This window comes from Poromitra crassiceps (assembly GCF_964638095.1).
Source record: "Poromitra crassiceps genome assembly, chromosome: 3".
Classification (NCBI taxonomy): Eukaryota; Metazoa; Chordata; class Actinopteri; order Beryciformes; family Melamphaidae; genus Poromitra; species Poromitra crassiceps.
The window spans coordinates 64,994,760-65,007,716 of NC_139625.1; the positions used below are offsets into that span (position 1 = coordinate 64,994,760).

General features: G+C 44.6%; 1 protein-coding gene across 2 annotated transcripts in view; it reads right to left on the minus strand.

The window, feature by feature from the left end:
- LOC310774328 (bone morphogenetic protein receptor type-2-like) overlaps positions 1-12,957 on the minus strand; it is a 64,783-nt gene that overhangs the window by 12,740 nt on the left and 39,086 nt on the right. For both annotated transcript variants that reach the window (XM_083634381.1, XM_083634382.1), the window contains exons 4-6: positions 8,321-8,428; positions 7,949-8,040; positions 4,433-4,663 (exon numbers count right to left, since the gene is read on the minus strand). In XM_083634381.1, the coding sequence (XP_083490507.1) occupies positions 4,433-4,663; positions 7,949-8,040; positions 8,321-8,428 (431 nt within the window). The remainder of the gene's footprint in view (positions 1-4,432; positions 4,664-7,948; positions 8,041-8,320; positions 8,429-12,957) is intronic.

The window sequence follows — 12,957 nt, forward strand, 5'->3', positions numbered from 1 at the left end:
GTGGGGGAGCGAGGAGGGCGGGGCATAGAGGAGGGTGGGGGAGAGAGGAGGGCGGGGCATAGAGGAGGGTGGGGGAGAGAGGAGGGCGGGGCATAGAGGAGGGTGGGGGAGAGAGGTGGTGAGCAGATGGGAGCGATAAGGGGGAGGAAAGGGAGAGGGTGGGATGTGAGACGGGGGAGAATAGTGAGGAAAATCGATCAGCTGCATCCTGTTTAACAACTGAAAACAGATATGAGGAAGGATGGGAATAGCTGAGTTGGTGTTGCTGTCACTTTAGACACGGGTCACCGACCAGTAAATGAGTGGTGCATCAGAACATACTTTCTTTTAGGGCTGGATGATACGGACCAAAAATCCTATCATGGTATTTTTAGGCTGAATGCAATACACGATATTTACATTTAGGTCATTTCTATTACTAGGCATGGATTCCTAGGCTCGCCCGCTGCGCGCCATGCAGCTGGCATTATGCAGCTGGGCTGGCTGCTCCTTGATGGCATACTTCAGCTGGCTGCTCCTTGATGGCATACTTCAGCTGGCTGCTCCTTGATAACATACTTCAGGGATGCTGGATCACCTGTCCTGGAGCTGACAACATACAGCTGTCCATGGCTGAAGACGGAGGTCTGAAGCCAGACTCCCAATTCTTTCAGTGTCTGCCACTGGGACTTGAGTTTGCTCTTATGACATGATCAGTGGGACTCTTATGACATCACTGATGATGTCACAACTGCTTTTATGACATCACTGATGATGTCACAATGCATCTGACATCACTGATGTCACAACTTATGACATCACTGGGACTTTGTGTGTGTGTCTGTCTCTTTGTGTGTGTGATGTCACAATGCCTCTGACATCACTGATGATGTCACAATTTATGACATCACTGATGACATCATCACTGGGACTTTGTGTGTGTGTGTCTGTCTCTTGTGTGTGTGTGTTGAGAGTGAATTTATGACATCATTGATATGATGTCATCAGTGAGACAGACAAACAGACATAGCCCTAGCTCCCTTTTATAGATAAAATAAAATAAAGATAAACAGACAGACAGACAGACAGATAGATCGATAGATAGAAGTAGGGATGTCGAAAATGAAAATCTTTCTTGACCGACAACCGACCCTCATTAGCCGACTATTGATTGTTTAACCGAGAAGATTAAAATGCGCTATTTGACTGTCTGTGCCCCATTAAACAATTACCAACAAATGCTTTATTTCTTTCCATTAGAAAGCATTTATTCTTACATCTACAAGCAGACAAATAACCACATTAACAAAAGGAAAAGACAAGTTGAATCCTCCAGCACACTAAACAAAAACATTCCTCTGATAGGCTATGGTAGGAGCTGCGCGCATTGCAGAAGGGGGAAACGCGGAGGAAAAAACCCATACTCACGCTCACAATTCTCAAATGAATTATCTTACTGCAGGTGTTGGAAATAGTCTAATAAAACCAGCAGAAACTAATTTTAAAAGCTCAGAACGAAATGTGTTGCTAATTGAACGAATTTCCACTTTGAAGAGCACATCAGGACACCCAGCCTCCCCAAGCCTCCAGGCTGCAGGGCGCACTGACGAAGCGCTCATTGCTCTCTCCTCCTTCTGACATCATTCTGACATTCTCACTAATTCAACAGTGTTTACCTGCTTTTGAGATCTGCAAAAAATAGTATGCTTCTCTCTCCACCCTTCTCCCTCTCTCTCTTTATCTGTGACGAGGGCTGTAGGTGGCTATATGCTCTCTGTGTCCGGCTGCACGACATGACGAGTGCATCAGATGAGCTACATACCGACAGCACAGAACCATCAGTATTTTGGGGAAAAGGCCACTAATTATATGTAGGCAGGCACAATGACCGATGAATAAAAAGTTGTTATAATGTAGTTTTGCGTTGCTGTTAGCCAGAGGCTGTAATTAATCATGCTACCTGTCCATCATGTAGTGAAAAAATGAAGCAGTCTGTCCAAACTTTTTACCAATCTAATCTCATCATGGATCAAAATGGAAACAGGTTCGGAGTACGGGCGTCAAGGCAGTTTGGTGCGCTTTCCCCGTTTAAAATAATGGGTGGGCTTCAAAAGTTTCAAAACAATCCGTCTCTCGTTGTGAAACAATTTCTCCGAACTGGCATGTGCTGGACAGTTAACGTTAACTAATACTTTTCAATCGTCAATTAGACCGCTTCATGTCTGCATCTTTGGAACACGGTAAAAATGTCTGTAAAAATTTTTGTTTCATCATTCAGTGCACGCGTAGGCTATGCGTGCATGTGCATGATGAACGTGCAGAGAGGGAGGGAGAGAGAGTGAGCCAGTGAAGAAAAAGTTATGTTTTACTATCAACCACAATGATCAATGCACTAATGCACTATGCAGGGAAACAACAACATGATTATGAGGCACTCCCCCACTGATGCAACCGGTTAATTTTTTACTTGCATTTGCGTTGCCCACCCACATGGCATAGCACATGTTAAAGGGCACGTGCAATTTTTTTTTAACCGTTTAACCGATAGTATTAATCGGTTAATGTTGAAACGGTCGATTATCGGTTAAACGGTTATCGGTCGACATCCCTAGATAGAAGTGGGCAATATTCAGTTCTAAGTCAAAGCCACATGTGAGATCTGAGATGTCACAAGCACTTTTATTAAAACAAGATAGGGCTGGGCAATATGGACAAAATCTAATATATTTTTGACCAAATACCTCAATATTGATATTGCAATAATATTGTAGGAATGACTACTGGTGCTTCCACAAAATATTTATACTATGAGATTTGTAATAGTCACCAGTAATGTGGATATCATTACTAAGCATGTAAAGGCAAAGAACAGAACAGCTAGAACAGTGTGGTAAGTTCAGAAAATGACAGCCTTTAAAACGAGGACAACACTTATGCCATAATCATGATATCCAAAATCTAAGACGATATCTAGTGTCATATCACAATATCAATATCATATTGATATATTGTCCAGCCCTACTTCCTTCCCTCACACACACACACACACACACACACGCACGGACGCATGCACACACACACACAGGTCAGGTTGATTTATTGGGCTTTCACAGACATATCCTCTTTGGCATTTGTTCCATCAATAAAATCCTGATTTGGCCACGAAGCACAATGGTTATTGTGCAGGTTTTAGCTTTCACTGCACATGAGAGATTTGAGGCCGCAGGGTGGTGTAGCAGCAAGTAAGCAGTCCCATCAACCCCCCACCCCCCAACACATCCGCCCTGCTGAAGTGCCCTTGAGCAACAATGCTGCAGGGTTGTTGTGTAGTTGACCTTTCCTCTTGGGGCAGAAGCAGAAGCTCACAACAAGAAAGAATTACCGTCAAAGAATATGAATAGAGCAATAACTTATCTGGAGTACAGACGCCACAAGATCACAAGGCCTATCGGATATATGATTAATTTCCTTCTTCAATTAACTTGATCAGCCTTCATCATGTTGCGTTGGCCAGGCCTTAGCGCACGCACACACGCACACGCTCAATCTTTTAATTCAAAAATCAATCACAGGGCAATTCGCGCATCCGCTACTAAAGAAAATGACATTAGGTATGTTCGTTTTAAATAAATTATGTTTTACTGTTTACTTGAATACGAATGTATTAAGTGTCCCCAGACTCCTGTCCTGGCTTGATCCATGTTACCACGGCAACATGCATTAACAGCGGTCGTCATGATGCATAATGGGCTTCTTTCATAGGCTGGCTGGGGTCAGCTGACCTGTAATTACATGGCTGAAGGCTTGGACAGCAAACCTATTGGGTTTTTAGGTACATGGACATTAATAGTGAAGAATTCCTGAGGCAGCTGTTAGCAGTCACTGCCAACTTCTTCTTTCCCCACACCCACTGCATATTAATTCATCTGTGGGACAAACGGAGATGGCTCAACGACAGCATGTCTGCTCGTCAGAATACAGATTACAGTCCTTCTAACTTTGAATACACACACGCACATCCCCCTACATATTCCTTTAGAACTCAGTCGCAAATTGCCACTTGCTGCTACTAGGAAAAATCTAATAAAATGCCGCATCAACTCTGAGTTCCTACTCGCAAACTATGGTATGGTTTCGCAACCCCTAGTTGCTCCCAGCTTGTTACTTGACTTTATTCAATTTTTCTTCAACAATAGTATGCTTTCAGACCAAACAGCATACCAATACAGTAGTTGGTCAAATCCACAATTAAACGTTAATGTTGTTATTAGCTGTTGGCTGTCTAATAGCTGATGCTATTAGCATCCATGGTTTTGCGACTTGAAGGCCAAACGCATATAAAGTACTGTAGGTCGGAGATGATGCGTTTGCCACTTGCCACTTCCCACCTACGACCATAAACGAATGCAGCAGTAGTCTGGCCTTGCCCAGCCCCACCCCCCCGGGTACTCACATGTGGGTAATAGTCCATGACCAGCAGGTACTCGGTGCGTCCCTCGGCGCCCGTCCGCTCGTCGGCGGCCACAAAGCGGGCGATGTTGTCGTGCTCCAGCAGGGGGAGCCGGTAGATGGAGCACTCGTTGAGAAAGTTCTGGCGGTTGGCCGCAGTGAACACCTTCACGGCCACGGGCCGCTCGTCTAACGAGCCACAGTACACGATGCCGTATCGGCCACGGCCAATCAGCTGAGGAGAGGAGGTGGTATTGGAAATTTGGGGAGGGGGAGACAAAACACATTTAGAATTTGCATCTTACATCATTCCTGACTGATGAGAATTGTCAAAAGAATTATGAAGAACATTATAATTTTGTTTGTGCTAGAGATACACAGTCTTATACAATAAGACTGAAAGACAGGTACGAAGCATAGACGTCTACAAAATATGGACAGAGTCAGCGTTGTCTATTTTACTCTAGGAGTGTGTTTCACCCCACGTACAGTTGTTATAAAAGGTGAAATTAGATATATAGACCAAAACTGTGTTTTGAACAAGGCTGTAAACATGCTTAATCCTGTGTAAAGACGGGAATTTTAACATGGGGATGAACGGGGAATGACGATCAAGTGGCGATTCGAGGAGCTACAGCCCAAGCCCGAGCTTGCCGCCTGGTACGAAGCCAGGAAGAAAGACAGGAAGTGAGGAAGAACCAAAAGCAGAGGGAGGGACAAAGACAAATGAAGACAGCGAGGCAGACCAGGAGGAAGACACATAAAATCTAAATGACAGACCGACAAACAGCAGGGTTAAACAATAAAGATGGCCCAATGGCCCCGAGTCAGTTACAAGTCACTGCACTATTCAATTAGTGTGCAGAATGGGCCAGAGCACAGCGGGAGCCGGCATTCTGTCTTTTAAAATCATTTGCGTGTGAATGAGAGATGAATTGTGCATTTGTGCATTTTGTAATTCCCCCCTCCATGTCGTGTTCAAGATTTAGCCCAGAAATGTACAGCCAAATCTCTTATACAGCCAAATATATACAGCCAAATCTCTTATACAGCCAAATATATACAGCCAAATCCACTGGACTCTTTGTTTTGTCTGACAGTGCAGCTCTCCCTGGCTCCTTCTTCCTCCGCTATGAAACAACGTGTCTGCATTTGATGTCTCAAGGATGTTGGTCTGAATTCAACTCCTGCCTGAAAGAATATCACTAGTTCTAGCCTGAAATTAACTAAATTGATAGCAAAAAAGAGAAAGGGGAAAAAAACAGACTCTTTGTATTTCTACCATTATATTCAATACGAATGTACCCGTCTCGTCACGCACAGCACAAGCATCCTGCTCTTACCAATCATATGGGCACTTTTGAGAATCGCCTATCAAATACAGCCAGCTAATGTCTCCCATTTAATAACACTAGGAATCTAGCGCACTACGCAAGCTCGATTTTTCCTGCAGCTCGCGGCCTCGCCCGTCCTGCAGCTCGCTGAGCTGCCCCTGCAGCTCGGCCACAGTGCGATCAGGGATTTATGACATCACTGATGATGTCACAGTGGGACAATCACAGTGGGACAGACAGAGACTGAGCTTGGGACGGCCTCGCCCGTCCTGCAGCTCGCTGAACCAGACGGAGACGGTGGCTTCCGCCCCTGGGCTGTGCGGGTGACCTGATGGAGCCAGATATTTTAATTAGGTGATTGCCCTAATTGTCATTAGTGATGTCATCCGTAAGGATGTCATAGAGCAGGCGAGGCCGCAATGCGCAGTGGACGTGGTCATCAGTGATGTCATAAGAGCACAGCAGGGCGGGTGAGGGAGCAAGTGAGCCCACACAGCGGTCGAGCTGTAGGGCAGGCGAGGCCGCGCAGCGGATGAGCTAAATGGTAAATGGCCTGCATTTATATAGCGCCTTTATCCAAAGCGCTTTACAATCAGTAGGTTCATTCACCCATTCATACACCGATGGCGGCAGGCTACCACGCAGGGTGCTGGCACACCATCAGGAGCAATTTGGGGTTCAGTATCTTGCCCAAGGACACTTCGACATGCAGACTGGAGGAGGCGGGAATCGAACCACCGACCTCTTTTATCCAAAGCGATTAGTGGACAACCCGCTCTACCTCCTGAGCTACAGCCACCCCAGCCGCTTGTGTATGCAAGCTGCAGAGCCAGCTCGGCGAGCTGCAGGGCGGGCGAGGCTGCACAGCAGGCGAGCCTAGGAATTGAGCGTGCGAGATGCCTAGTACAAATAAATCCCCTTGCCGCAGACTAATTTTTGGACTCAAGTGTTATGTGTTTGTTTTGGTGTCAAATATATATACATATATATTTTAAATAAATAAAGGAACCTTTGTAGATTTTCAATTACTGTAGAAAAAACGGTAGCAGAGGATCATAAATCCAGTTACCCTTGTCATTTCAATGTGATTTCAAAGATCAGATTTGATGAGATCACGTTGCTTATGTCCACACTGTGAGAAAAATGGCTGTTATGTGTCTCCTGTGTCTGTATTTATTTAAATTAGTGTCTGCATGACTTTTTCCTGCTCTCCTCTGAAGCCCTCCATAGTGTTTGTATTAGCCTTGTGGCTGGATATCATCCAGACCTCCAATCACAATGTGAGCCTGACCACCTCCATATCTGGTTTTGAGGATCCCATGTCAGTGGGAGCAAAATCCTATTTTGGTGCATCCAGGACTGTCACCTAATGCGTCCTGGTGTGATCCAATGATAAAAGTCACATTGAAACGACAAATGTAACCATAAACCTTGATGTATTTTGGATGTATTTTTGCCTCTATGCCTTTGGTCTCTCCTTTCTCTCTCTCTCTATCTTCCTCTCTCTCCATCTCTCTCTCTCTCCCTCTCTCTAGCTCCCTCTGTCTCTCCCTCTCTCTCTTTCTCTCTCTGTCTCCCTCTCTGTCTCTCCCTCTCTCTGTCTCCCTCTCTCTATCTCCCTCTCTCTCTGTCTCTCTCTCTCCATCTCTCTTTCTCTCTGTATCCATCTCAGGCAAACAGACCCCACCCCATGCGCATAGAGATCCTGAAGCTGCAGTATTTGACAACACTGCACGATTTTATCTAAATCTCTTCTTCTAAGAACAAGTGTGTAGAAATCCCCAAGTCTTTGGGTAGATTAGATTTATTGAACCAAGCTGTTCAGAGGAGTTTACTTATTAGACAAATACCCGGTCTAACATCAGTAGGCCTTCTATAGAATCGTTTCGTTTCTGACTTCCCACATTCCAATTTTTAGCCACCAACCCGGAACTCGTTGGCTCCAATTAAAAACCTTGAAATACAGTTCATAAAGACGTAGTTTCAAATTTAAAAATGGCTAACTGCTACCACGAAAAGTCAGGCTGTTGTAGTTATTACCAGAACAAATTCAAATTGGAACAAATTATTCATTATGCTGGGGACTACTTTCGATGCTACGTAGCTATTTTCCTGAGATCACAAACAAAGGGACAGGGAGACAAAGTGACAGGGAGACAGACAAAGGGAAAGACGTGGGCACTGACCTCTAGCAGTTTGAGGTTGTCCAGGTCCAGAGAGCTCTCAGAGCCAGCAGCTTCCATCATGTTCAGGTTGTGGAGGCCCTGCTTACCATCTCCTATTAACACACACACACACACACACACACACACACACACACACACACACACACACACACACACACACGCACGCAGAACATGTAGGTACAATGTTTGTGGATGAGGTTCCAACATTTAACACACACCTACAGGAAAGCAGTTCTGCTTGCTTTTATGGCATTTTTACAATGAATTGTTATTCCACAAAAACATGTCAAAGGGCCTTTCTGACCTATGGACAGTCAGAATAATAAACATCCTCTGCTCTTGCTCATGGAGTGTGGAACCATGGTAACTCACCGTGCATCATGCGGTAACCAAAGAAGGCTGCTACAGCAACCACGGCCAACACGGAGACGGTTGCCAGGGCGATAATTACCGTCTCTTCGTAGTGCAGCGTGCGAGTGTCTAAAAAGGGGTGGAAGACAGATCAAACACAAAAGTTCAAATCAAACAGCTACCTGTATGTAGGAGGGCCCAATGGGTACAATTGTACATCAGCCTTTCATTTGTGTGTACCGGTACTAACAACAAAGGAGCCAGGTACCACAGCCCCTATATAGGCTTGTATAGCCTCTTTTGCAATGCCTGCTTCTATAGCTGACTAGATATGGTCAGTATACAGAGTCATGAATGAGAAAACTACATTTAAACAGCATTTATCAAAATAGCATTTTCCACTCAAAGCGCCAAACCAGCTTAATGAAAAAGAATATATTTCTGCTGTTCTCCACTGCAGAGAGAGAGAGAGAGGGAGAGGGAGAGAGAGAGAGAAAGAGAGAGAGAGAGAGAGAGAGAGAGAGCTGTACGCCGCAGCCACACTGATCAGTCATAAAACGGACCTGTTTTGGAATATCAATACTATAAACCACTAAAAACGCCTTTGATTTGCGCTGATGGACGAAATCTGTCGGAGACGGACGTGTCATCAATGCTGCCCAGACAATGGACAGCTCTCATTGAAAATGAATTGAAATGAACAGAGTTGGACAAACACAAGGGCCTTAACTTTAACCAGGCCTTTATTGGCAGAAAAGTTTCCAGTTTGAGATCAAAACCAAAAGACATTCAAAAAGAATAAAAGTGGGTCAAATCGAATCACATATAAATACAACCCCCACCCACACACCAACGTTTCTTTCACTGACATTGTACCATTAAACGTCCAGTGGATATCCGCGGTGCATTTCTCTATGGCCGTTATCTATTGGCTTGTGCAGAGACCTCCAGCAGTCCAGCTGTGTCGAGGAGATGCAACCCTGGCTGAAGAGTTCCTGTTCAGAACCTTGACACTGAAAGTCCAGCTGTCCCTCTGGCGGTCCCAGACTCTCTCCCACTCCCATAGAGGAATTTTTGGCACCCCCCAAAAGAGGTTTTATCCACACACCAAAGGCCGAAGGCCAAAAGATCCGGACAATGAGAGAATTTCAACGTTAAAGTCCCACACTTCAAATGTCTTCCTTTCTCAAACTTGGGGTGCTGTAAAAACACATTGCTCCATAAGTTCTGACAATGACCACGCCAACTCAAAGTCAAGCATGTTTTACTCTATCCATTTAGAGCATTTCAAAGTTATAGTCTCTGTTGACTATCTCTGAAACTTGGGGTGCTATAAAAACACATTGCCCCAATGCCCCATCATTTCTGACAATGACTGATATATTTGTGTTCAGGATTAGCTTGACTCTACACTAACCCAGAAGTCAAATGTACGCATGGCAGTAATGCGTAGTCACCCCCCCCCCAAAGGCCCATTCTGACCCTGGAAAAACCCTGCCTATGGCTTCCAGAAACTGCCCGAAAGTGAACATACAATAGAGACAGTCCGCATGTCTGGGAACGCCCATACAGGCTCTAGGAACGCCCACAATAGACGCTGGGTTAGCCTGGGGGCGGGGTCAGGGTGGGGTAAATTCCCCCGTTCTATCCATTCAGCAAAGTTAGAATTTAGCTGATAGCTCAGCCCAGGCAGACACGATCGGGGATTTAACCACCGCAGTAAACGCACATCTGAGAAGACGTCTTGTGTTCTGCTCTAGAACTCCCAAACATGTAGTTTAGAGCCGCAGCACCGTCTTTTGGTGAGTCAGCCCATGAGATATATCGGTGGTTTTACCTCACTCGCGCGCCAGCCGTTTAACATTTTGTGGGCGTTCCCAGACATGCGGACTGTCTCTATGCGGGTGTGAAGGTCGATCAGTCCTTGACCGTCCTCCGACAGGTAGGCAGAGGCAGAGGACAGAAGGTCTGGTCCAATGATATCCTGCCCAGAATAACCTAATCAGCCTCTTCTGTATCTCCTTCACTAGGTCGTCAGGTGCAGCGGCTCTAAAACAGTAAACCGGGCCAGAGCATTGAAGCAGTCAGGTTATTCACAAGCAGAACCTGTGTAGGACAACTGGGGCAAGAAGACCCAAGTCCAATGAGACAAGCGAGCACATACCTTCTCTAAAAGTCCCCCCCCCCCCCCCCCCCAGTTCTTCCTCTGGAAACTACTATCTCCCAAGAAAAACCCTAAACATTGAAAGCCCTCCCTACTCCTTTTCAACCCTGTTGGTAGTTTAGGTAGTTGTTGATTTATCCACTGTCCTAGACTAGAGCAAAAGCCTCACATGTAGCCCAATTGACCTTAGCAGATGATGCCTGTTCATCTAACGCCAGGTTCTGTGTGAGCACTTGGACATCATCCTGTCCTCTGATAAAAACAGTTACATCAGCATATGCTGACAACACTCAAGAGCCCTGCTTTATATTTTCCAAAAAAACACAAAGCTGTAGGGCTGTAAACTTGTATTGCTGGGCCCGAATATTCCACTATTCGGATATTTGTAATTATTTGTTTTTTTATTTTGAGATTCGGATATTCTTTTTTCTTTTCTTTCTAAATGTAGGTACTAGTTAGTTAGACTGGCGCTAGGACCCCGGGGACGTCAGTAGCAGTGGGGCTGGTCAGAGCGAGTGAACGTGGAGGAAATGTTTTGGCAGGGAGGAACACTGTGACCTGAGTGTAGCTTTGCACGCAGCCAATCATGCCATCGTTTCTAAATAACTCTGTGCGTTCCCAGAAGAGGTTGAAATGATCAATGTAGGAGACACTGTGGGCGGCACAGGCCATGAGAGCCAGCAGTCAGAGGTGTTGTTTTGTTTTTCCTGATGGATCAGTGTGGTTGCAGTTGGGTCCTTCCAGAGTCATGCTGACAGCACACAGCCTATAATATATTTATATAATCATTCAGTCATCTAAAAGCAACCCAAAGCCTTCCTCTTACATATGGAGATATGAAATCCATTTGATTTTTTTCTAAATTCCATTTCATTCCACCCCCCACTTTGCTTGTGATGACTTGGCTCTCAGACAGCCTCTTCCACACTCAAAGTGAAAACAAAGCTGTGAGGTGATGTAAGGGTCCCATGCAAGAGCCACCCCCTCTCAAAACACCCAAATCCAAAACATAATTATTTCTCTAGGCATATTTTACAATTATGAAACCATTTAGGTTACTACAATAATCAGGGTTACTTTTGATTTGGATAATTAGGCCTACTTTTGATCAATTTCACACAAATTATGGCAAATTCTACAATATTCCATGTTTTACAGTTGATTAAATTTGTATTACTAAATTCCATGATTCTGTCTGTTTTTTTCATTTTGTGGAAATCATATGGCCCTACTCTTACACAAGCTTCTGTTATTGCCGCTATCGGTTCATCCTCTATAGGTTGAGGCGATGTCTCGTCATAGACGCTGGGTTAGCTGGCTCAGCCTAGCTGGGGGCGTGGTCAGGGTGGGGTAAATCCCCCGTTCGATCCATTCAGCAAAGTTAGAATTTAGCTGATAGCCCAGCCCAGGCAGACGATCAGGGATTCAACCAGGGCAGTAAACGCACATCTGAATAGACGTCTTGTGTTCTGCTCTAGAATCCCCAAAACTGTAGTTAGAGCCGCAGCCCCTTCCTTTGGTGAGTCAGCCCATTGAGATATATGGGCGGTTTTACCCCACTCGTGCGCCAGCCGTATGACATTTTGTGGGCGTTCCCACTAGGGGTATCAAAAATAATCGATTATAAGATGCATCGCGATGCGGACGTGCACGATTCTGCATCGATTCACAAATGTCAAAAATTGATGATTAAAAAAAAAAAAAAAAAAATGAATAATCAAATAAAATATGGATGAAAATGGAAGAACATGCAGATGTTTATTTAAATTATGGATCATAATACAATGCAATTCCAAATGCACTTTTATTTTAAAAGTAGCCACACAGTGAGAAAAAAGAAAGTGAGAAAAAATAAATCATGTATTGCGGAAAAAAGTGATGCATCGATTTAAGATGCATCGAGATGCATCGATAATCGAATCGAATCGTAGCCCTCTGAATCGTAATCGAATCGAATCGTGAGGCCAGTGAAGATTCACAGCCCTAGTTCCCACACATGCCGACTGTCTCTATAGCTATTTCTTTTTCTAGATTCTCTATTGTACTTTTCTCTATATATAACAGGGATGCAAACTCATGCAGAGTGAAAAAGGTGCCAGATACACAAAACCACTCAGAAATCATTAACTTAAGTGCCCTATTTCGGGATCAAAAAGGTGACTGTCACCTAAAAGTGACTAGTTTGCATCCCTGATAATATCTGACACCTGTGCTGACAAAATATTATAATTTGTACTTTCCTTACTCCTACCACATGAGTCCTTCTCTTTTAGCTCAATTTATTTTATTTTTTATAGAGAAACAGACAGATGGCCTTGTCACATGCTAATAACCTAACATGAAAGGAACAGCAACATTTTTGGCGATTCTCCTATTTGCCATATTCCCGATAGTAAGACGAGAATATAGATACCCTTCTCTTCTCTGTGCGTGCAATAGAAAAGTAGTGACACACCCCTCCTGCTAGTTAGCTCAGCACTAGGGCTCAGCACTT